The sequence below is a fragment of the Panthera tigris genome, chromosome A1, assembly GCF_018350195.1.
Source record: "Panthera tigris isolate Pti1 chromosome A1, P.tigris_Pti1_mat1.1, whole genome shotgun sequence".
Taxonomy (NCBI): Eukaryota; Metazoa; Chordata; class Mammalia; order Carnivora; family Felidae; genus Panthera; species Panthera tigris.
Window position 1 is genome coordinate 115,657,751 of NC_056660.1, and position 25,630 is coordinate 115,683,380.

Sequence of the window (25,630 nt, forward strand, 5' to 3'; positions counted from 1 at the left end):
AAGCACTCACTGTGGCAGAATTTGGTGACAGTGCTTGTCCTCTCCCTCTGCCTCCTCTTGGGCTGCCATGTCGGAGGATCATATACAGCCTGCCCCGGCTGACTCTTGGGTTGCAGGGGAGTCCCATTCCCCAAAGCCATCTTTGCAGTTACCAGCTCTAGACAGCCAGCTCCTGACTCTCCTGGCTGTCTACCCCCATCTTCCTCGGGGAAGTGCCAACATAGCCAGTGCCTGTGTTTCTGGGCTCTTCAGTCTCTGTCTGCTAGGCTTGCCCTCATGGCCCCAGCAGAGCCTGTTCCAGAGTCAGGTTGAAAGGTCACCATGAAACAGCCCAGCCCCAGGCATGGATCGGCCTCTTTGGAAGCCAAGGCCAAGTGGGAAGTCATGCTGCTGAGATAGGACCCAGCGGTCTGTCTGTCTCCAGCTCCCAGATAGATGGCTTTCTAAGTCAAAAATGAGGCAAGATCCCAGCAGCCGTAAGACTTGGACAAATTTGGGCAGGAGGGCTGAATCAGGCCTCCTGTTTCATTCTGGTTTCATTCTGGGTTTGCCACAAAAAGGTCTTTCCAATTACCTAAGATAAATTCGATAAGGAGAAGGGAATGGGCAAGGGGGAAGAAACACCACAGCCAGATTATCAATTATAGGCAGCTCTAGTAGGTTTGAGGTTCTGAGGCCCCTGCGCCCCCTGCTGGTCCCTCACACAGCCTACTGCCCTTGGGCTTCCTCTTCCCCAGGAGGCAGCCTGGCGCTTCTCGCAGAGCTGCTTCACTGGCCCCTTCCCCTCACTCTTTTTAATCTTTTCCCCTTAGGACCTTGCCGCCAGCATCTGTTCTCTCTCTCTTCCATAACCTGGGTTTCCTCCTTCCTGGCAAAAACCTCTACATCTAACCCAAGCTTTTCTTTTTTTCTTTTTTTTTTTTTTTTTTTGGTAGTGTATGACCCAACCACCTTGCTTTCCCACCAGCACACATGCCCCTCAGAACCGTGCAAGGGGCATCCTTCCTTAGACAGCATATCAGAGCAAGACTCTGCTGCTGCTCCCCAGAGGGGTTTCCAGTTTCCAGCTCTTCCTTCTCCCTCTGTCTTTCCCACTGCAGAAGCCAGCCTTTACCAGGGCCTCTAGGATTGACCACCCTAACTCTCCTACCACCAGCCCTCCACTCCAGATTGGACCAGGAATATCTATCCTCTCTACCACCTTCCCTCTCCTTCCAAATAACTGTCCACTGGGAAAATTTTAATGGCTCCAGTGTTCATACTCCAGCCGGCTCTCACCATGCTCTCCCCCTGGAGCTCCTGCTGCCGGGCCACTTCTGTGCCAATAGTCTCCTGAGTGTGTTTGTCCTCTGAGATTGGAAGTACCTAGAGGGCAAGAGGACTTTTATCTCCTACAAAACCTAAGGGCAGTGCTAGGCTCCCAGTGGGCACCAGGTTGAATGCTGATCTTCTGATAACCTCCTAGCCCTGCCTCAGAGCTCTCCGCCTGCCCTAAGGTCTGGGTGTGGCAGGTCCGAGTGTGGCTAGGTCTGCCAAGGTTACCTTTGTCAGATCACTGCAGAAAAGAGGGGAGATACGGGGACCTTTCCCAGAATGGATGAGAATGGGAGGGTGGCTTTTATTTCCAGAGAGATTGGGTGAGGGGAGGGAGGACCAGTACGGGATGAGGTCCCTGGGTGTCCGTCATCATGCTAGTGGAGAAGCCCACGCGGGATATGGAGGACTTGGTTCCAGGGGAAGTCCCAAACCTCATAGATGCCGCGTTCCATCGTTCCTCCATCCCTCCAAGGGCGGCCTGCCTCCGGGTTTGCAGTCCCGGGACGGATTGATTCTTACGGGACCTCGGGCGGCGCCCAGTGCTGCTGTGGACAGCTCATTCCGCGGCGGTGGCGGCGGCGCCGCCCCGCAAGTCCCCGGCGCCGCCAGGGGGCGAATAAGGTGCCCGGCCACCCTTGGGACGCCCGGGGCGCGGGCGCTACGCTCAGAGAGGCCCGGCCGGGGAAGACGCGCCCGCCAGGACCGCCTCTTGCTCCCGCTGCTGTCGCAGCCCGGCCGGGCCGCTAACTGTAGCCCCGCCCTCAGGCCGGCTCCGGTTTCTCCAGGTGCCCCAGGGCTGGGCTGGGCGCAGCTGCCGGGCGCCGCACAGGTGGCGGGGCCGCCAGCGCACCCGGCTCAGCGCGCGTGGGGCTTTTCCCGGCCGACTCCCCGCGTTCCTTTCCCGCCCCTCCGCCGGCCTCTTGGCAGCCCAGGCTCTGCTCTCACGGCTGCCCCGATTGCGGGGCCGGTGACTGAGTAGGCCGCACCCTGGGCGCAGCAAATGGAGGACGCTGGCTTTTAAGGATGGGGCGAGGGAGGACGTAGCTCGGTTCCCCGCCTTCTCCCCACTCCTCCGAATCGGCCGCGGGCGGTGCGCGGGCTGGTCTCTGCTGCGCTCGGGGCGGCGCGGGGGCTCCGGTCGGCCGGGTGCTTGAGACCCGCCGGCGCGCACGCTCTGCGCCTGCACCTGTTGGAGCGGGCCTCTACCGACTCGGACCTCAGCCGGCCTCCGAGATACACGCCACGCCGGCTGCGGTCCGTCTCCTATCGAAGCGGCCGTGTTTGGCTTTAGGAAAACAAAACCAAAAAAGTGGGTTTACATTTGCACACGTCGACTCTGCTCTGGGTCAGCTAGTGGTGAGGACCGTATTTTAAATCTGTGGCCTGCAGCCTAAGACCTGGGCGGCTCAGGAAGGATACCTCCCTAGCCCCCACCCCTGGCCTTGGCATTTCTGGGGATCTTTCATCTTTTTTTTCCCTAAAGGTTTTACTTTTAAGTAATCTCTACACCCATAATGGGGCTCAAACTCACTCTTGATCTTGAGAGATCAAGAGTCACTCTCTCCCCCGACTGAACCAGCCAGGCATCCCTGGATGATAAGCTGTTTGCATAGAAAAAGAGTGCATCATTCTTTGGGACCCAAGTCAGCCTTTATCAAAAATGTCCCTGCCCAACTTGATAGTTGTCTGTGTGTGTGTGTGTGTGTGTGTGTGTGAGCGCGCGCGCGCGCGTGTGTAATCCTTTCTGTGTCCACTCACTAGCCTGCATCCGTTCTGGGTAAATATTTCTGTCATTGAATAAAAGAAAGTCAAGTTTATGGTTCATTTCAAAAGGAGTCTTTGAAACAGCACTCTCTCTAGTTGCCTGATAGTCACCCACATTTTGGTTGGGTTTGGTTAGATTTGGGGGTTTTTGCAACCCTCAAAGTAAGGAATAAGTGTTAAATGAGGTCTCAATCTGCTCATAAGCTCTAGTTTCAAATCCTACCATTTAGCACAGGTTTCCACAGTATGACTGCCAGGGCGGACATGTGTCAGTCCTTATTCTAATTCATGATGGTCAGATAGATGCTCAGACAAACCTTTGGGGAGAGGTTCCCAAGTGAGCACACCGGTTTGTAAGCTAGGAGGGGTGATCACTAAATGACCTAAGTTGCTTTTAAGCTCTGAGATGTGGGGTTGAGGTGCAAACTCCAAAATCTGTTTAGTATCCAGGATTTGGGTCCCAGGAGACTCACATCCTCCTCCTCAGTTTATCTGGACTTGGAAGGTGGGCTCAGAAATCAGAAAGCCTGAGTGATTCTGTGGCCCTGAGGAAGCCTTGCCTCCCAGGACACAGTGCTCATGCTCTGCTGACAATGCAGGGCGTCTGCCGCAAGTCTGGCACAGGATCCCACCCGTGGCTCCTCTGTCCAGTTCCCCATGTGTGTCTGAGACTTCCTGGCTCTGTGAAGGCAAGGAATGGCCTGAAGTCCAGAGCCTCATATGACCATGAGACCCTCACGTCTGAAGAGTGGCACTTGTGGGAGCCCTGGCTCCAAGTCCCCAACCTCAGGAGGCTCTGGAGTAGTATCAGGTGAACAGTCTGCATGGCCACAACCTCTGGTCCTGGCCCAGATACCGACTGTGCTGCTACCCAAGCTCTTCTTGGAGCTTTCCCAGAAGTGAGTGCTATTCACATGTGGCTCCCTTAGGGCTTCCCCACTTACCCGAATGCAACAACCTGCCTGGAAGATCACCCCTAGTTCAGCCCACCCAAGGCTCTCCTCCTATGTGCTTCTAGAGTCAGCACTACCCTCCCCTTCTCAGCCCTGCTGGGGAGCCCTTTGTAACCAGGAGAGCTACCTAGAGAGAGCCTTGTTCTCCCTGCCTCACAGATGACAAGGGATAAAGATATGAGTCTCGGGGAGCTTGGGTGGCTCAGTCAGTTAAGCCACTGACTTCCACTCAGGTCATGATCTCACGGCTTGCAAGTCAAGCTCTATGCTGACAGCTCAGAGCCTGGAGCCTGCTCCGGATTCTGTGTCTCCCTCTCTCTCTGTCCCTCCCCCACTCACACTCTGTCTCTCTCTCTCCAAAATAAACAAATATTAAAAAAATTTTTTTAATAAAAAAAAAAGGTATGAGTCTCACTAACACACCTGCAAAGGCTCCTCTTGCCTCACTTTCACTCCCGGTGAATTTTCCATCCCACACGATTTAGCGGGTACCTACTTTGTGCCAGGCACCATGCCCGGGGCAGGGATATAAAAATACACAAGAAGTGGTCCATGCCCTCAGAGAGCTCGTGGTGTCTAATGGAGGAATTTATTCTTTAATTCATTCATTTACCAAATGTGTATTAAGCACCAACTATGTGCCAGGCCCTGTGGCAAGTACTAGGGAGACAGGGAAGAAGAAAAGCTAACTCCAGCCATCTTCATAGTACCACCTCATAGACTCATGGTCCATAGGGGAGACAGACTTAGGGGAAAGAATTATATGCCATGATAAAGAGAATCACAGGATCCTTTAAGCATGTGTAAACAGGGTAGGGAGAGAGTCCGAGTGGGAGGGGCAGAAGGAGGGAGCAGACTGGAATCTGGTATGGTGCTTACCTTCCTCCTGAAACATGCTCCTCCAGAATGCTCCTTCCTAGACCCTGTCCCCCACCTCCACACCCAAAAAATCTGCCAGGGCCTCCACATGGCTCTGTCTCTGAGGATGCCAGGCACCTTTCCTTGGTGCCTGTTAAGTGGTGCCAGGAGGCTGCAGTGTCCCACATGGCCACTGACTCAAGTTTCCAGGCCAGTAGAGGGGTGGAGCTCAGGAGGCGGGGCCATAGAGGGGTGGAGCCTCAGGATGTGGGGCCACTATGGCCCCGCCTCCTGAGCTCCATCGGAAAAGCTGGACTGTGGCATTTAAAAAAAGAACCCCTAGGAGAGGAGCAGTGAAGTTGGGCACATTCATATTCACACTCCCTGCCACTCCACCGGCTCTCTGGCCACCTCATTATACAAGGGCTGGCCATGATAAGTCCCCACACTCCATACCTCAGGAGAGGGGCAGCAAAGCCCCTGGCCTGGAACTCATCCAACAAAACAGCCATTCCAGACACCTGGACCCACCTGGCTTTGGCTCCTCTTCCACTTGGCATCCTGGCTTGCAGCTGGGTGGGACAGGCCACCCTGCTTCCAGGTAAGGACCGCATTGCCCAGACACCCAGGGGGCCTCCCTTGGGAACACCAGTACCGTGGCACAGAGGCAAGAGGCAGCCCCTCCATGGCCCGTCCCACCTTCAGACTGGCTCAGGGAAAGCTGAGGATCCCTCTGCTCCTTCCGCATGGCAGCAGGGAGTCCGATACCACCCATGGCTGGAGGCTGGGGGGCGGGGGAGCGCTGCTCACTGTGGGAGCTCGACTCCGGCCTCAGCTCAAGAAGCAACAGTGTGGCCAGGGCCACCAACTGATGTCCGTCCTTGGGGATAGCCTCTCTCTCATGCCTCCTTGGTGTCATCAGGAGAGCACTGCAGGGTGGCCTGCCTGGGAATGACAGCGTCCCTCAGCTGAACGCAGGTGCCAGTGCCACTGCCACAGGTTAACCAGCAGCAGCCTTCAGTAGATGAGGTGGCCTGGATCCTCAGGCAGCCATGTCCTCTGCATTTTGCTTCAGGATGTGGGGCCACTGTGGAATGTAAAGATGGAATCTGCATCTTTACAGATGTGGATGATCCTGATGTGTATGTGTGGGAGGGTGCAGGTGTAACCCCCTGGGTGGCTCCCCTTTGTGAGGCCAAAGCCTGGGATCTAGGGGAAAGCTACATGGACCTGCTTTACTCCGTGGCTCAGGCCGTAAGGGAACTGGGTCTCTCAGCTTCCTCTCTGCTACAAAGCAGCTGAATTTTGGTGCCCTTGAGACCCCAAGCACAGGGAAAGGGGCCGCTTCTGCTGCTGGTGTCACTGCCCATGAGTCACCTTTGTGGAGAGAAAAATTGAGAATTCTCATTGCAAAGCCAGGAGCATGGCGCTGAGCAAAGGTGTGACCATTGTTATCACTTTTCTGGCCAGGCATGCGTCGCACCCCACTCTTGAGCAGCTGGCGTCCCCCATGGCCTCCAGGCCAGGGCTCTTGGCCCTTGAATGGCAGGGCTGCCCACTTGTCTGAGTTTCCCACATGCAGAAGATGGAACAAGACCTCCCTGAGCTTTTGAACATGGTAAGGACAATGGCACGACCACTAGGGCCTCCAGGCAAGGGGTAGGGGCAGAGAAGGAGCGCTGACCCTGCCTTAGAGCCTGGTGGGCCCTTTTCTCCTCTCAGTTCAGTTCACTGAGCTCCTTTGTAAGGTATTATAAATGTTCAAGAAATTCTGACTCTGTTAGGCTGGACAGTATTAAAGTATCCTGGAAACACAAATAATAATAGTAATACACCATTTATGATTCACTTGATATGTGCACTCTGAGCTCAATGAATTATGTGAATTTTATTATTCAGTCCTTACAACTTTTTAAGAGAGATGTGCTGTCATTATCCCCATTTTATAATCTAGGAGACTGAGACTCTGAGGAATGAAGTCACTAGCCCAAGGTCACACACAGCCAGTTAGGATTAAAACTGACACCTGTCTGTCTCCAGGGTTTGTACCATCCATCCCTCCTACATATATCCCCTAGGGCCCTGAGCTGGTGGAGGGAGGAGCACTGGATAGAGGGTGGGTGCCATGCTGGCCTCCACCTTTGGTCAAGTTCATCCTGCCTCCACACAAATTGTTTTTCTGGTCTTGGGGCTAGTGGCCTGATGGTGGGCAGTGAGGCCTCCAGATATCATGGCAGGAAGGTGGCAGCTTGCCCATGTTTCCGGTGGCTGAGCTCCCCTGATGCCCAGGCTGACTCTGCCCTCCACCTTGGGCCTAGGTAGTGATTTCCCAAACCTTGGCACCTGGCAGGCAGGCAGCCATGAGATTGAGGACTCACCCATAAGATCAGAGGTGCCTTTGAAGCCCTAAGCCAAACACAAGTGGGCAGAGAGCCTGCCACAGAAGCCACTTGTTGGTCCCATGTGTCCAGGAGCTCCCCCTGGACACCACTGCCACGGGTCCCAGAGCTGCCCTGGCTTCTGCACTGTGGGAAGGCGTGGCCCTACAGAGGGGATAGGGTGGGGACAAGGGGGAAATAGGATACCCAACCAGCAACCAGAGGGTTCCCTCCCCTCTCCAGAGGACATCACAGACCTATGGGAAAGAGAGTCACCCCTTGTCTGGAGTAGCCAGGGGGAGGGAAGGGGCTCTTTCTGGGGATTATTACATGCAGTCCTTAAAGCGACACAAAGAAGGTGTCATAATTGCCCATTTTACAGAAGAGGAAACCCGGCTCAAGGTCCTTCAACTGGCATGTGGCCTTGTGGTTAACTTCTCTGCTGCACCACCTCCATAGCCCTTACTAGGTTATGACAAGGCTGGGGTTGAAGGAAAGAGAAAGGGGGTCTCAAATGCAGGACTTAGAGAAGAGACAGGAGTCACTTCCGCTCCCACCCCCCACATCCACGATAAACTGTGAACTCCTAAAGCCATGAATGAGATTGATCACCACTCACAGAGTCCAGGGGAGCACCTTCCCCCACGCAAGTCCTGTGTGTGCCCAGCAATGGCACCAGCCCTGTCCTCAGACAGGTGGCAGTAGTGAGAGGGGACAGATACGTTACAAGGCACCTACTCTGGAGATGCAGCATGAGTGCTAGGTGACGTGGAAGGCCAGCCAACCCAGCCTGGGAGAGGCAGAGGTCAGCAAGCTTCCTGGGGTTGTGGGGGGGGGGGGGGGAGGGAGGTGATCCTAAAGAAAAAGTAGGAATTAAATTAGAGAGACAAAAGTGATAACCAGTGGTAGAGGCATTATGCCTCTACCAGAGGTAGAGCATTATAAGCAGGGACCAGGAAGCCTAAGTCCTTTTGAGGCAGCTGAGAAATGGGGGTGAGGAGGTGGGGCAAGAGGCCAGAGGAGAGGGCTGTGGGTGGTCAGGCCAGAAATCACAGACCCTAAAGGCAGGGCTTGTGAGTTTCCAAGCCTGAGGAACCTGGAACAGCCAGACACCCTCCCACAGTCTCCCCGTGGACATCACTGTGAACCGGACCGGGAACATTCCAGCCTAATCAAAGCTCAGATCGGCAAGTTCCAGAGGCTCTATGCACTGAGGCCAAGGCCAATTTCCCCCCGGGAGTTTGCCTGCTCCTTGCCCAGCCAGGCTGGAGTGGGGGCTCCCAGGTCCTCTGAGATTCCTCCAGACCCTCAGAAGGTTGGAGGCCCGAGTTTTCCCTCTCCAGATTCTGGGGCAACTGGGTAGGGATGGAGGGGAGCGGGGTGGAAATGGAGTCAGAGGCCCCACCTGTATGTAGGAGGAGCTGGAAAATCCTGCCTGAGGAAGAGGACTTTGGAGCTATCAGGTTCTCAGGAGGCCCCTGCTCGGGCTGATATTTCTAGAAAGGGCCCAAAGGCAAGATTTCAGCCTCAACCTGAGCGCAAGCTAGCACTGCTGCCTTCCACCAGCCCAGCCCTGGCCTCCTCTCAGGGGAGACTGGAAGGGAGGACAGACACTAGGATATGGAAGCAACAGCCCCCAGCCCTGGAAATGGGGTGTTGTTTGGCCAACTGGACTGCAGACTCTGTTTTCAGTTAATAATTTTTATTTCATTGTGAAAGCTTCCATTCTTTAATTAACAGTATCATGCTTTTAAAAAAAAAAAAAAGAAGACTTTATTTTTTTTTAGGTAATCTCTACACTCAACGTGGGGCTTGAACTCACAACCCTGAGATCAAGAGTCACATGCTCTACTGACTGGGCCAGCCAGGCACCCCAACAGTGTCATGCTTTTGAGGGCAGCACTTTTCCTAGGAGGGTGGCAGGGTATAGGGACAGGTATCTTAAGTACACTACCTAATGTCACCAATTTCTGCCTGAGATTAAAAAGACAGAGATGCCCCCTTCCTTCCCTCTTTATACATTGGAGAACCTCCTCTATCTCCTCACCCCTCCCTCAGCTCACACCTTCTCCCCTCTCTCTCCCTGGCTCCCGGAACTGGTCTGTGGCATTGGCAAAAGTTAAATACAGAGAATCAGTGAGAAGGAAGACAGATTAGGCTCCCTCAGGAGAAGGGGTCCCCATCTCACCTCACAGGTTGGCCAGGTAAGTAGGGGTGGGATGCTGGGGGTGAGCTTGGGGTGGGTGACTCCCCTTTCCAGAACCTCTGAGCTTTCTGTAACAGGCCTAAGGACCTGGTGTCATCAGCCGACTGCGCAGGGAGGGAACCTCCCCTTGCTGACCTGGCTGACCCCCATCTGGAGGCTGGCCAAACTCTGCAACTCAGTGTGGCCTTGTCTCAGAGCCGTCATCAATGACAGTACCAGCAGCCACAGCAGAGAAGATTGTGTACTGAGGGCTTGCCTGGTGTCTGCACGATGCTTGCGCATTCTTCATTGGTTGTCTTTTTAAATCCTCGCATTTAATTTAATGAGCATTTAATTAACCCCAATTTACAGACGAGGCAACTGAGGCTCAGAGGAGTTAAGTGACTTCCCACAGCCTCGTGGTTTATAAGTGACAGTGTCAGGACTCAAACCCAGTCTGACTGACTCCGGAGCCTGTAGAGGGTGGATGAAGCTGGACCAACATTGCTCCTGCCCTACCACGCCAGCTCACCCCCAGGGCATTACTGGGCAATACCTTCAGCACTCTGCAGCCCATCTGACCTCTGCTCATTTTTTTTTTAATGTTTATTTATTTTTGAAAGAGGGCAAAAAGAGAGGGAGACGCAGAATCTGAAGTAGGCTCTAGGCTCTGAGCTGTCAGCACAGAGCCCAACACAGGGCCCAAACTCATGAACCATGACAGGAGCAGAAGTCTGACACTTTACAGACTGAGCCATCAAGGCGCCCCTGATCTCCTGCTCATCTTAAGCCCAGTTCTGCCCCAGGGCCTGGCCCACCCTCCCAGAGCTGGGGAAGGAATAGGATGGGCTCCGGAAGGTTCTACAGCTCCTCCATCCTCAACACCCCCAACCCCTGTAGCTATTTCAAACGCTCGTAATGCAAAGATCTTATCTGTCCTAGACTTGTTCATTGTGCTTATAACACACTTGATTCGTGTCTCAAAAGTGACGGCTGCTTGGGTATTTCATGGAGAGGGGAGTTGGTGGCAGAGCCAGTGCACTCTGGCACGTGGGACGGGGCCGGAGCTCAGCTTGGCACACTGACGGGGCACAGCCTGGCCAGTGTCGGCGTCACACACACGTCAGAGTAGCCATGGTCACTTTTGTTAGTTGAGATTACTTGCACTTGGCCCGGAAAAAGAAAGAAGGGAGGGGGGCAAGCCCAAGAGGTCCAAGTGGGTGAGGGAGCAGGCACCACAGACTCCTGGGGGCAGAGTTGACCAGAGATTTGTGGCTCAGGCTGGCAAGAAGGGATGCCAGGGCTCTGGTGATCACCCCCTCCCCTGCCCTGGGGGGGGGGGCGGTTCTCTCCCTGCCTCCCCACTCCTGCCTGCTCTTACCCCACATTGCCTGGGGCACCTGAAACCACCTCCCTCACCTCCCAGGAACATAGGCTTTGGAGTCCAAGGAACCTGGGTTTGAATCCTGAGACTCTAAGCAAGTTACTTAACCTCTCCGGACCACAGTAATGCTAATGTTTATTAAGTGCCCACTATGTGCCAGGATAGTTCGTCTACTTACTAAATCCTCAAAACCACCTTATGAGGGTTGGCGCTATTATTATTGCCCCTATGTTATAAACAAGGAGACCGAGGTTTAGGTCGAGTAATTTGCCAAAGCTGGTAGCTCGCAGCTCCCCCGATGTGCTGGTGGCTGGTTGGTGTGTGGGGACACTCAGAACCACTGGCTCGGCCCCAGCCCACTTTGCAGAGAGGCTGCAGACCCCCCTGTAGCAGCCAGGGATGCTGAGCCAGGTGAGCAGGCTGCCGGTGTCCCACTTCAGAGGCCTCTCGGACCCTGTGGAAGGTCTTTCCTGCCCACCTCCCTGAAAGGCTCTTCCTCCTTCCTCCGGGATGGGCTGGGGGCCTCACCTGGTGTGGGCGTGTCTCCAGGTGACACAAGGGAAGGGCAGGGGCTCTCAGGAGGAACCTGTGTACTTGGGGTGCATTTGTTTTTAATCTACTCCTTCCAACCACTTGCTTGGCCCAGGGTGGGCCTGATGTTCCACTGGGTGATTGGAGCGGTCCCCAGAAGGGGTTGCTTTAAGGGAAGGGTCTTCTTGGATAGCTCCTTATCCCCATCCTTCAGGTCCTAACCCACCAGTCACTTCCTGAGGGAATGGCTCAGGCCAGGCCCTTGTCCTGTCCCCTTATTGCAGTACTAAGTGTTGCTTTAATCACCATCTCCCCTCCCCTCCAGGACTGAGTGCTTTTTGAGGGCGGAGACAAAATAACTTTGCTCATCACTGCCCCTAGGGCCTGGACCCACCTGACTTCTGCACAGTAAGCCAGAGCCTGCCTGGACCCACAGTGCCCCAGGGAGGCAGAGATGTAGCAAGAGGGTGTCCCCAGTGGTGATTGCAGCAGAGCAGATCTGACCCTGATCTGAGGATAAGACCTGCCATCGGAGGTAGGGACGGGCCCCCATCAGCCTCAACTTCCTGCGCCAGTTCGCAGAAGAAACCAAACCAGAACTTACAAGGGACAGGTACCAGTGGAACGGCCCTCTCAGCCTCAGACCCTTCACCTTGGCTGGCACCTGCCTTGAGCACTCGGGCTTTGGCCTCTGTGAAGGTTGCTTCCCCAACAACAGCAACAGCAGCAATAACAGTATTACTGAATATTCACCCAGTGCTTACTCTGTTCCAGGCCCTGTGCCAAGCACCTTCCATGATTATCTCTCAGAATCCCTCTAACAACCTCAGAAGACAGGGGCCGTTTTCATCTTCATTTTACAGGTGAGGAAACTAAAACTCAGAAAGGTTAAGTGATGTTTGCAAAGTTGCCCAGCATGTGAGGGGTGGAGGTGGGATTGTGAAGCCAGAAGTCTTAACCCCCAAATGCCTCCAGGGCATGCCTCTCTAATTTGGTAGTCAGGGGCGGGTCCCACCCACTCATTGGGCCCATTCATTCACACGTGAAGTACGTTCACACACGCAGAATTGACTGGAACGTGAAGCCCTGTCCCACACCCAGGGCTCAATAGGGCACTCATTCATATTTATTGAACACCTGCTGTATGCCAGATCCTGTACTAGGTGCCAAGGATACACTGGTGAACAAAAACAGACCCAAACTCTGCTCTCATCGAGCATATATTCTAGTGGAAAAGAATAAAATACGTATCCAATTACAAACTGTGATACAGGCCAAGAAGGAAAACTGCAGCTGGTTTTGGGGCAGAACAATATGGGAGGACATCATTGAGACAGGGGAGGAGGCCTTTCGGAGGTAACATTTATACCGTAACATAATCAATCAATCAGCCAATTGATTAATCGAGGCCATAGCGGTGGTCAGTTTCACCTGCTGTGATTTGCACCTGCTGTGATTTGCGTAGTAGACGTTTCCCTCAGCTTTCGTCTCCATCAAGGAAAGGGCTGCAGTCCACGGCCATTTTGCCATTTGCTGAGGGAAGAGCCCTTGAGTTTCCAGACCTTGGTGACCTCAGAATAAAAGGTGAAGGAAAGTATGACCTCACTTAGCTTTTTTGATAAAGCGGGAAGGGCAGGGTCCCCCACACCCCATCAGTAAGTGAGCGGCTGGCCCCCCGCCCGGCCTCCCTCCCCTCCCCGCCCTCGGAAGTGTGGTGCTCTGTCGCCACCTGGTGGACATAACAGACCATGCAGGGGCGGCCAAGCTCCTCCGTCCAGGGTAGGATTCAGATTGTTGTGGCTTCCCTTGGGCGGCGGCTGTGAAAAGGAGGCAGGGGGTTTAGGTGACTTCCTGGCAAGGGGCGGGGAAGAGGAGAAGGAGCGAGGGTGGATGGGGAACTGCTGCTTGAGAGTCAACTGACTGGAGATGGACAATGGCCCCATTGTGTCCGGGGCCTTGACCTTGATTTCCTGCCACTCTCATCTCCGGCGTGGCATCACCCGGGTCTGATTGGCCGGGAGTCCACTCCGTGACAGTGGGCGGGCCCCGCGGCTGGAACGCGAGGGCGAGACGCGTGACCGATCCAGTCCCCCCAGGAAGCCCAGGGAAAGCCAACACCTCTCAGAAGTCCTTTCCTCCTCTCTCTCTGCCCCATGGGGAATGTGGGGGAGCCAGAACCGTGCGCGCTCTCGTTGAAAGGCGTGCTGCCGGGTTGGTTAAGGACTGAGGGCTCTCCTCTCAAAGACCCTGACCCAAACTAATTATGGGATCCTTGGACACAGTCTGTAGAACCACCCACCCCACCCCCCTTTGTTTTTAAGTGCACATCCATGGATACCATTCCCATTGTAAAAAATCTTAATGCAGTACAAAGCTAAAGTTCTCTCCCTCTGTCACACTCAGCACCCTCCTCAGGTAACTACTGTTGTTTCATGTGTGTCCCTCCTGACTTAATATGACAAATCTGTCTATCATTTAGTGTATGTACTCTCTGGGACTCACTTTTCTAATCTGAAAATGGGAATGGAAATAATAGAAAAGCTACCTGAGATCATTCTCAGGTGTTTAATTCGGCACCCGGCCCGGGGTCAGTGATTACTGTTACCATCGTTGCCATCTTTCCTGTCAGTATCCTCAGACCTTGGACCCAAATTTGACGTCTAGATAGAAACCTTTTCTCACTCTACAGCCTTCTCCTCCCCCTCCTGCTTCTCCCTTCTAACAAACTGTGATAAAAATCTGTGTTCCCTAATGCCTCTGTGTGTGTGTGTGTGTGTGTGTGTGTGTGTGTGTGTTTAAGCCAGAAAGAGCATCTGGTGTTTTCTGCATGTTCTTCCCTGCCCTTCCCTTCCCTCACCCTCACTCTTCCCCTTGCCTTCCATGTTTGACCTAGATGCAACCCCTCACCCCCACTGCGGGGGGAATATCCCATTCTGTGCCAGAGGAAGAGACTTCCATGGCCCACAAGGTGCTGCTGAGCCCACAGTGACTCCACATAAAAGCAGTCCCCTGGGAGTAGGGCTAGTGGCTCAAGAGGGAGGGCACTCTGTGACAGGCCACATGGTAGAGCAGTAAGTGCAGGGTCAGCTGGCCGAGCACCCCAGGTTGTGGCCAAGGGCAAGTCCCTTGGCCTCTCTGAGCCTCAGCTATCTCACCTGTGCAATGGGCTCCTAACAACAGCCACCACATTGAGCTGCTGTGAGAATAACGCGGCATCCATAAAGGGACCTGGCACTGAGAAAACTAAATGGTAGTTATTATTATGTTGGAAAACAAAGTGTCATGTTTATTTAGCATTTTATGCTTGCAAAGGGAATTTATAAGTTCTTCCTTCTTTTTAAAAGGAGCTAGTCTGTGGAGAAGGAAGTTTGGTTTTGATTTACAAGTCTCCAGAGAAAGGGAAATTCCTTTACCTCCGCTTTTGTTAGAGCAGCCAGTTGTCACTTCCTGGAGCTGTTGCTGGTCTCTCAGATGGCCCACAGAGCTCCCTCCAGCCAGAGAACACCAGAATACGGGACACTGAAGGACCTCCCTGTTCCAGAGGGCGCAGCAGGGATAACGTCAAACCCATGTAAGTAAGACAAGGCCAAATCACCCATTCAATGAGCAGCCGTCAGGCAGGTGCTCTGTGCCCAGCCCGTATCACATGGCACTGCACAGCCCAGGGTCCCTGTGACGCAGGGGCTTAATTAGGGTAAAAAAATTACTACACATACTAGCTAATATTTACTCGGTTGTTATTAGATGTCAAGTATGTTATAAGCACAGTGAACAAACGTAGGACAGATAAGATCTTTGCCCTCAAGTAGCTTGTCTTTTAATGGTTTTCACATGATACCCTCTTCTTTTTTTTTTTTCCTTTGGCATAATTTACACATATTAAAATTTGCCTTTTTTTAGTGTAAAGTTCTGTGAGTTTTGACAAACACAGTCATGTAACCACCATCACAATCAAGGTATAGAATATGTTCATCGCGTCCTGAATGTCCCTCTTGCTCTTTAGTGACCGACCCCTCCCCCCACATCCCCAGGCACTGGCAGCCACTGATCTGATGGCTATCCTTATAGTTTTGACTTTTCCAAAATCGAATCCTTCAGTAGGTAGTCATTTGAATCTGGCTCCTTTACTTACCACGACGTTGTGATATCTATCCCTATTGTACATTATCAGCAGTTCATGCCTTGTTTTCTGTCTTTCAACTTTTTTATAATTTCTAATTTTATTTATATTTTGAGAGAAAGAGTGAGAGAGAGCAGGGGAGGGGCCGGGAGAGAGGGAGAGAGAGAATCTTAAGCAGGCTCTGCACTGTCAGCACAGAGCATGATGCAGGGCTCCAACTCACGAACCGTGAGAGAGACCATGACCTGGGCTGAAATCAAGAGTCAGAGAGAGGCTTAACTGAATGAGCCACCCATGCGCCCCTCTTTCAACTTTTTTTAACAAAACTTTTCCAATATAAAGTTAAAAGAATAATTTAGTCAATACCTATAAACCCACCACCTAGATTCAATAATTGTTTCCCTTTTGCTATATTTCAAAATGATGTATATACATAGGCATATATATTGCTGAACCATTTGGAAGTACTTCTAGAACTTCAACACAGGGCTCCTGGGTGGTTCAATTGTTAAGCATCTGACTTCAGCTCAGGTCATGATCTCACAGTTGGTGAGTTTGCATCCTACATCAGGTGGGTTCAAGGCCCCGCTTTGGGTGAGGGCAAGACCCTCTTCAGGTAAAACATGAGCCCTGGGTGAGCACCGCCTCTCTCTCTCTCTCTGTCTCTCTCTCTCTCTCTCTCTCTGCCCTTTGTGGGATTCTCTTCCTTTCTGCCTCTTACTTGTGCCTTCTCTCTCTCTCTCTTTCTCTCAAAATAAATACATAAGTAAATAAAAATAAATCCTCAACATCTATTACCTAGGAAGGAGGACATCTGATGAGCATGTCATACAAGGAAGTTGACAACAATTCCCAAGTGTCATCCGCTACCCATCCATTTGCAAATGTCCCCTATTTAAAAAAAAAAAAAAAAGTCTTTTGTAACTTTTTACCTGGCAGAGTTTTGTTTCTAAATTTTTAGTTTTGAAGACATTATAGTCTTACAGGAAGATGCAGAAAGTTAAGAGATCCATCCATTGGACGGCCTCCTACAATGGGTGGCATCTCATATAGAGCTGTTGGAAAATATCCAAACCAGGACATTGACGTTGGTACATTATTGCTAATTAGACTGTAGACCTGATTCATTTTCACCATTTATAACCTGCACTCATTTGTGTGTATGGACGTGTGCATAGCTCTATGCACTTAAGTCCCGTGTACAGATCTGCATCTCCACCACCACAGTCAAGGGGTGGACTGCTACCTCGCCACAGAAGGACTCTCTGGTGCTGCCTCTCTGTATGTACCCGCTCTCGCTACTTGCCTCCCTGTCCCCAGGTCACCGCGATCTGTTCTCCAACTCTATAGTCTTGTTGTTTTGAGACTATTATATACGTGAAATTACACAGTATGCAACCTTTTGAGATTGAACTTTTTTTCACTAAGCAGAATGCCCTTGAGGTCCTTCTAGGTTGTCTTGTGTGTTATCAACAGTTCATTTGCTTTAATGGCTGAGTAGTATTCTCACACAGATGTACCACACTGTAGCCTCCAGTTGAAGGACGTGTGAATTCTTTCCAATTTTGGCGATTATGTAAATAAAGTCACAGGCATTTGTGTACAGCTTTGCATGTGAACGTAAGGTTCATTTCATTTGGCGGCATCGCTGGGTTGCACAGTCAAGTGTAAGTTTATCTTTATGTGAACTGGCCAACTCTTCCGCAAACTGGCCGCACCGTTTTGCATTCCCAGCAGCTTGTGTGAGAGTTGCCATTGCTCTGCATCTTGCCAGCACTAGTCGTTAGCACTTCATTTTTTCTTTTTAATTCTAGCCATTCTAATATATGTGTAATGGTATCCCACATAACTTTTTAAAACTTTTTTTTAACATTTATTCATTTTTGAGAGACAGAGAGAGACAGAGCATGAGCAGAGGAGGGCCAGAGAGAGAGGGAGACACAGAATCCAAAGCAGGCTCCAGGCTGTGAGCTGTCAGCACAGAGCCCGATGTGGGGCTTGAACTCACCAACCATGAGATCATGACCTGAGCTAAAGTCAGATGCTTAACCAACTGAGCCACTCAGGCACCCCACATACCTTTTTTAAAATATTTATTTATTTGGGGGAGAGCGCAAGTGGGGGAGGCATAGAAAGAGGAGAACAGAGGATCTGAAGCATGCTCTGTGCTGACAGGCTGACAGCAGTGAGCCCGATGTGGGTCTCGAACAAACAAACCGTGAGATCATGACCTGAGCTGAAGTGGGACGTTCAAACAACTGAGCCACCCAGGTGTTCCCCACATAGCTTTTATATTATACACAAGCCCGAGTTATAACTGTTCTGCAAACCCTCCAGTGGCTTCCCATCAGAGTCAGAATAAAATTCAAACTCGTATCTAAGGCCTGCCAGACCCTCTTCCCCATCTTACAGGCTTTGCCCCTCGCTCTGCTCCAGCCCCAGTGAGCTGACCTCCCATGTTTCTCCACCACAAGGTTTTTCACTTGTGGTTCCATATGCCTAGAATGTTTTTGCCCAGGTATCCACCTGGCTCATTCTCTGTCACATCAACTTCTCTGAGAAACTTCCTGGTGGTCAAAATGAGCCATATCCCCACCCTCCTCTTCATAATTCTCTTACCCTGTTTAATTTTTCTTCATAGCGCTTACCTCTTCTTGATATAATATATGTCAGTCACTGAATTGGTTGCTGTCTGTCTCCCCCATAAGGACAGGGATTGGCTCTCAATGACTATCTCCCCTGCTCAACACAATGCTTGGCACAGAGGAGACACTCGATAAATACTTGTTGAATGAGCGTGTATCAGAAACCTCTGGTGACCCTCTTCTCATCCTTCTGACCCACCTTTTACTCATCTGGCATCCTGGCAACCAGCTTGGAGCAGGTAGAAGCCCCTGGGCTTAGCTGCCCCCCACAGCTCTTGCCTTCTGCCCACGGCAAGCACTGGGGCCTGCAAGTGTGAGGAGGTTAGGGGCTGGAGTTAGCAGATAGAGGCTCCGTTCTCTGATACTCGGTGGAAGTTTTGAAGTGCACTCAGCAGGTCCCAGCAGACAGAGCCCCGGTTGCCCACAGCAGTGACCAGCTCCATAGCACACATGTCCTGGCTTTCTTTCCTTCTCATCCACTGTCCCACTCCACTGCTTCTAGAATCAGTGCTCCCTAGAGCAGTGCTCCACTGCTCCCTAGAATCAAGTCCCTAGAGGTGACTTGCAAGCAAGCCCTTCTTCTGCTTCCTCTACCTGCAAGGAGGTAGCAGGGGTGGAAAAGAGCCCAGATTAAATTAAAACAAATATATGGAGCTTATAGTCTAGTGGGAGAGACAAATGAGAATTTGAAAAAGAAAACAAAATTTAAATACCTACAGGTGAAGGGATAGATTTTTCAACAAATGGTACCGGAATAACGGAATATCCAACCGGAAAACAGTGGATCTCAATCCTTACTTCCCAACATACTTGAAATACATCCAAGAACTAAAGATTTAATAAAGAAAAACTATACAACTTCCAGAAGAAAGTAGAGGTGAAAATCTACATGACCTTGGGATAGGCAGAGTTTTCTTAGATCACAGGTAGAACCAATCATAAAAAAGGGAGGAGAGACAGCATGATATGTCACAGAGTGGAAAAGAGTTTTGCAATTCATATTTTTGACAATAATCTCCATCTACAACATACGGAGAAATATGTAAATAAAAAGAAAGCAAACAACCAAATTAAAATACGGCAAAAGATTTTTAAAAATACTTTAAAAGAAGATATACAAATATTCGTAAGCACTTGAAAAATTTGTTCAGTGTTATTAGCCATTAGGGAAATATAAATTAAAACCATAATGAGATGACACCATACACCCATTAGAATGGCTAAAATTGAAAACACTGGTAATAAGTGTTGACAAAGATGTGGACCAACTGGAATTCTCACACACTGCTGATAAGAGTGTGAAATGGAAAAACACTTTGGAAAAAAGGTTGGCAGTATCTTATAAAATTAAACATACACTTACCATCTTATAGTTCTCCATCATATATCCAATGTAGTTATTTACCCGAAGGTAATAAAAATGCATGTCTACACAAAGACTTGCATGCAAATTGTCGAAATAGCTTTATTCATAATAGCCCCAAACTGGAAATGGCCCGGGTGTCCATCAACAGGCCAATAGATATATTGTGGAATATTCATACTCAGGAATAAAGACACAAATACTGGTAAGTGCTACAACATGACTAAACCTCCAAAACATTATGCTGACTGAAAGAAGCCAGACAGAAGAGTACAACCTTGTGATTACATTTTTTTTTAATTTTTTTAATGTTTTTATTTATTTTTGAGACAGAGAGAGACAGAGCATGAACGGGGGAGGGGCAGAGAGAGAGGGAGACACAGAATCCAAAACAGGCTCCAGGCTCCGAGCTGTCAGCCCAGAGCCCGATGCGGGGCTCGAACTCACGGACCACGAGATCATGACCCGAGCCGAAGTCAGACGCTCAACCGACTGAGCCACCCAGGTGCCCCTGTGATTACATTTAAATGAAGTTCTAGAACAAGCAAAATGGAGCTATGGGAACAGGAAGTAGAGCAGTGGTTGTCTGGGGCTGGCCATAAGTGGGTACAGAATACTGACTGGAAAGACGGATCAGGAAAATTGTACAAGTTATGGAAATACTCTGTATCTTAAGTAGAGTGGTGGATATATGGATATGGGTCATAACTCCTCTAACTGTGAACTTAAACAGATGCCTTTTGTTTATGCAAGTTATACCTCAATAAGGCTGATTTTATTTTTATTTTTTTTAACGTTTTATGTATTTTTGAGACAGAGAGAGACAGAGCATGAACGGGGGAGGGGCAGAGAGAGAGGGAGACACAGAATCGGAAACAGGCTCCAGGCTCCGAGCCATCAGCCCAGAGCCCGACGCGGGGCTCGAACTCACGGACCGCGAGATCGTGACCTGAGTGGAAGTCGGACGCTTAACCGACTGAGCCCCCCAGACGCCCCAATAAGGCTGATTTTAAACAAGAAGTAGTGATAGCTTGTGATAAGTGTTCCAGAGGGAAGATATTATGGTATTATAAGAGAGGAAAATGGGGAAGAAAGACTACTTCTGATGGCTGGGCAAGGAAGTTCTCTTCAGGAGGTGATACTAGAGCAGAGATATCAATGTTAAGATGGAGACACCCAGGGAAAGATCTAGGGGAGGGCACTCGAGGAAAAGGTCACCTCAGGAATAAAGACCCAGAATCAGGAAGGAGTTTGGTGCTCTTGGCCACAGTCCCCAGGCCAGTGTGACTGGGTGAAGTGGGTGGGGCAGAGTGCAAGGAGACTGGGTGGAGAGGTGGGTAGGAGCCTGATCCTGAAGGACTTTATCAGCCCTGATAAAGGTTTGGAATTTGAAATGGATAAAATGCACATGGTCTAGTGGGGCAGAAACACAGAAGCAAATAAAAGCAATACAGGGTTATGGGTGATATATTTGGGGTGTGTACAGAAATAAAGGAGGGAGTAGTCAGAACTGGGAACCTGGGAACATCTGGGAAGGTGTCCCAGAGGAGGTGACATTTCAGTTGAGGTTTAAAGAAGAGTAGCAGAGGGGAAAGGATATTGCAGGGGAGGGAACTATGTGCATAGAAATCCAGAGGTGGACAGCCCCATGGAACATTCAAGACCTGAGCATAATGTAAGTTTAGTTGGAGTTTTCCCTGTAGGAATAGAAGTGGCAGGAGATCTGAGGTTGTAGGGAGAGGGGCTTTTGAGTCCTGCAGAGGATGGAAAACCCCTAAAGAATTTTAAGTAAGGGAGTATTAGGGCCAGATTTACATTTCTTTAAGAGTTTATGAAACATTTTTTAAAGTTGAGTGGGGGTAGAGAGAAAGGGAGAGAGAGAGAATCCTAAGCAGGCTCCGCACATCAGTGCAAAGCCCAATACAGGGTTTGAACCCACAAACTGTGAGATCATGACATGGCCTCAGCTGAGATCAAGGGTCTGAGCCACCCAGGCACCCCCAGGTTTACATATCAGATCAAGACGTCCAGAATGGGCAGGCTTGGAAAGCAAGACCACTGTTTCTGGAGTGAGATCAAGGGAAGGCCTGAACAGGAGCAGGTGGTAAAAGGCGAAGGGCCACACTCCGCTACGAGGTGACTGGGCCTGTCCTGAAGCTGGGAGACTTCCTGGTTTCTGGCTTCGAGGACTGGCTTCCCTGGGGGGGCGATGATCTGGTTAAGTAGGACAGATCAGGAGAAACAGGTTGAGGAAAAGATCTGCAGTTTGAGGCGCCAGAGGGTCCTAAATGCTAACTTTGATGTGTGCCTGCTCCCTCGGAGGGCTTGTTACTTGAAGATGCCTAGGCCCTGGCCCCAGTGAGTCAGAAGCAGTGGGTCTAGAATGGAGCCCAGGAATGTGTATGTGTACAAAGTGCCAAGTGCCACACCCAGTCTGATGCTGGTAGACTTCATACCTACAGAGCTGCCATTTTGGCCTCTCCAGGTGCCTGGAGCAGGAGGCAGGACAAGCACATTCTCATCTGGACTTTGGCCAAAGCAGTTCAGAAATTCAGGCAAAGGTGACATCTAAAAGAAGGCTCTGGATGTAATGGGATCAAAGGTAGCTTGTTATCTTCGTTGCTGCAACTAAAGAATTACAATAAAGTGGCCCTGGTCATCATGTGTAACTCCTGATTATGTGTCCAAGATGCCTCAGAAACTAGCGGTCAGGCCAAGACTGAGCCTATGTGTGCGTATGTACCCTCTCCTAGGTTGTGGATGGCAGGGCATGACAGGGATTCATGGAGTCCATGGTGAAGTCTGTGTGAGTTCTGTGCAAAGAGAGCAGCTTTTACTGTGTGCACCCACCAACCTTCACTACAGCTTGATGTGCTCAGTCCTGTTATTATTTCCATTTTACAGATGAGAAAACTGAGACCTGAAAAGGTTTAGTAAATTGTTCTGGGTCCCAAGGCCAGGATGCTGATGAACCAGGGCTGGAAGACAGGTCTCTGGACCCTCCTAATCATAGCATTGCCCTCGCCTCCACAAGTGGGAAAAGTCACTTCATTTCCTTTAATTTTTTAAAAAAAAAATTTTAACATATATTTATTTTTGAGAGAGAGAGAGACACAGAATGTGAGCATGGGAGCGGCAGAGGGGGGCAGGGGGAGACAAAGAATCTGAAACAGGCTCCAGGCTCTGAGCTGTCAGCACAGGGCCCCACACGGGGCTCAAACCCACAAACCAGGAGATCATGACCTGAGCTAAAGTTGGACACTTAACCGACCGAGCCACGCAGGCGCCCCAGGTCACTTCATTCCTTAATCTTAAATGATCTTCCAAGCAAGGGAGCAAGACAGAGTACAAGTTTTCTCTGTCTCATCCTGTTCAGAAAGTATCTAGGCCTTTACTTTAAAAGGCTCCCAGGGCCCAGAGGAGCTGGGATTGAAAGCCTCATGGTACAGACGGAGGTATGAGGTCCCAGCCAGGAGCACTTGCCTGATCTTCTAAGGTTCTCACGGCAGTGCCACATGCTTCCAGCAACAGAAGGAGGCGGCAGCAGCAAATCTGTCCCCAGTGCACCACAGTACTGTTTGGCTATGATGAAATACTCATGGCATATGGCTGCAAAGTTACTATCTTGAGAGCGGGCAGAAATGGGATTTTTCATGTGCCAGATTTCACTCCCTCTCTGAAACAATTCTTGTAGTAAACAGAGGTTTTCTGATCTTGTTAAGATCTGGAGGATGGGAATTCCTTTACACTTTTCAAGTAAAACTATTGTCTTAGAGAATTTCATTCTATGGATGGTGCAAATATTTTTTAAACGTTTGAAGCTCTTCTGTGCTCCCTCCCGCCCCCCTGAAAGCCAGGACAGGAAGAGAAGCTGCCACCAACTCTGTTGTAGCCCCAGACCACCCGGTGATGAGAACTCCCAGTGTCCCCTGCCTGTCAACCCTTGGCAAATAGGGTGGACAAGAGGAAAGGCTTGCTGAGCGTGGGAGGCCACAGGGTGGAGGAGGCGAGGAAGGGCCAGGAAGCGAGTAGAATGTGACTTTTAGGAGGAGAATTATTTTGAACCATGTCTTGTGTGCTGACAGCATAATGATCATTATTAGGACCTCAGATATAACACGAAGCCCGCCCTGAAGTTAAATTTTCCCTTTCAGATAAGCGTGGCCTGTCAACCCACCACAGGATGGTTCTATGCCAACCTCCTCCACATGGTGGGGGAGGGGGGAGGTTGGAATGTTCCAGCTGCTTCCTCACTCTTACCTTTCATTAAGGACTTTGTTTTTTTTAGTAAACAAGGCGCCGTTTTTCTACCTTAGTCTTCTAAAATCAACCTGAGAAATACTTTGTGCAAGGATCACAGCTGTTTTTGCAGCTTTCTGCCCACATTTAGTTTCAGAGCTGCTATCTGGACTCTTACCTCCCCAGAGACCCTCCTGGACACAGTGTGACCTCTAGTGGAGGGACAGACCCAGGGCCTGAATTACACCCAGACAGATTGTTTCTGGTTTTCACAGTATTTTAAAAATTAGTTTTCACATCAAAATCCTGTTTGCTGGCTCCTCTTGAAAAATCAGAAAACCTAGCTATGGTGGGCCACATTTCCCTGTGACACGTGGCTGGAGCTGCATAATAGTGGCTCCCTTTGCACAGAGGTTGTTCTCCAGTTTGCCATAGTCCCCACCACTCTCCATCATCCCCCCCATCCACACCCTAAGAGAGGGTAGTGGTTAAAAGGCAAATATGGAGATACGAGTTTCAGTCTTGACCCTACCACTTACTTTCCATGGCCCCTTGAGTAGGTGTCTGCATCTCTCTGATGCCTGTTTTTAATCCCTAGGAAGAAGAGAGTAATGCATTTAAGGTATGAAGAGCAGAGACAGAAAGTCTAGGCTAGAGGAGGTACTCACTGAGACTTTGCCAGGTTTGTTTGTTGGCGTCTATTTCCTGTCAATAACAGAGGCCACTGGAAGATGTATAGAAATGGACACACCTATTACAAACGCAAGCTTCATATATGCAAGCATTCTCTAAATTTGTTTTGTTTATTCCTGCATCCCCAGAGCTTAGGATAGTCCCCGGCACATGGTAGACACTTAGCAAATGCACTAAATGAATATGTGGGTTTATGTTGCCCTGAGTTTTCATGCTTCATATGTCATGACCTAAATTATTATTAGCAGTCCATTTTATATGTATAAATGCAAATGGACACATAGGTTGGCATATTTCAGGGCTTTTCTTCAGAGCCATTGATGGGAACTTTATTGCAGTAATCCCCTGAGTCACCATCTAGGAGAAAAATGTGTTTTCCTCCAGGACTGGGATCCCAAGATCATTGTCCGATACCAGGTCACTTGAGGAATCAGTGCTCCAAAAAGTCACAATTAAAAATGCACACATTTATGTGATGCTTCTTGAGAACTTGAGGTACTGTACCAACATTTAAAGCATTAAGTGCTCCCTGGAGCACTTTCCTCAGAAACAATACTTCAGAGAGGAGAGTGCACTTAGCTAAAACCAATGGCAGGTTCTATGCCATGTCTCAACAAGGCTAAAACCTCTGAGTGCTGGAATTTGCTCCCCATTGGATGCAACCTTCCCGGAAATACAGAAGATGAGTTGACTACCAACTGGATTCAATGTTAGCTTATTGGACTGTTGTATTTCTTTTGTCTACAGGAGCCTTTCATAAGCTTGTGGCTTGGGTATTTGTGGCCTGTAGGGGTCAGCTGTGTTTTTTGTCTGCTTGGCATCCATGCTTCCTAGTTTTGGTAACTAAACTTCAATTTTCCTAGGGAAGCCATTGTTTGCACACTTTCAACTGTGGAATTGGGTGGTGGCTAACGCCACCCCCAGCTCCAGAGGAGAGCATGGAGTAGCCAAGGTATCAATCTCTTGGCTCCAGCCACACGTTCAGAAAAAAGCAAGTTACCCAAAGCCAGTGCAAACACTAAGACTCCAATGTGTGTGGGGGAGGGGGGGGTGGAGGGGGAGGGGGCAGGGCACACCTGGGGGGTTGCAGTCGGTTAAGCCTCTGACTCTTGATTTCAGCTCAGGTCATGATCTCATGGTAGTGGGATTGAGCATGAGGCTCTGTGCTGAGCATGGAGCCTGCTTAGGACTCTCTCTCTC

The 25,630-nt window shown here is 50.3% G+C and overlaps 2 protein-coding genes across 7 annotated transcripts in view; one reads left to right on the forward strand and one right to left on the reverse strand.

Annotated features, from left to right (window-relative positions):
• Positions 1-1,714: 1,714 nt before the first annotated feature.
• LOC122230525 lies at positions 1,715-9,758 on the reverse strand. Its single transcript, XM_042956348.1, has 3 exons — positions 9,612-9,758; positions 7,271-7,435; positions 1,715-2,602 (listed from the first exon to the last, which is right to left on the reverse strand). The coding sequence occupies exons 1-3, from the start codon at positions 9,756-9,758 to the stop codon at positions 1,982-1,984; spliced, it is 933 nt and encodes a 310-aa protein (XP_042812282.1). The 3' UTR covers positions 1,715-1,981.
• A 2,392-nt stretch (positions 9,759-12,150) lies between these two features.
• The window catches only part of CYSTM1 (cysteine rich transmembrane module containing 1), a 79,570-nt gene continuing 66,090 nt past the window's right edge, over positions 12,151-25,630 (forward strand). For 2 of the 6 annotated variants that reach the window (XM_015535587.2, XM_042985270.1), the window contains exons 1-2: positions 12,151-12,233; positions 14,799-14,941. In XM_015535587.2, the coding sequence (XP_015391073.2) occupies positions 12,166-12,233; positions 14,799-14,941 (211 nt within the window). In that variant the 5' untranslated portion in view covers positions 12,151-12,165. Of the gene's footprint in view, positions 12,234-13,064; positions 13,150-13,478; positions 13,786-14,714; positions 14,942-25,630 lie in introns of those variants that run through there. The other 4 variants (XM_042985281.1, XM_015535586.2, XM_042985277.1 and 1 more) reach the window with 4 other exon arrangements.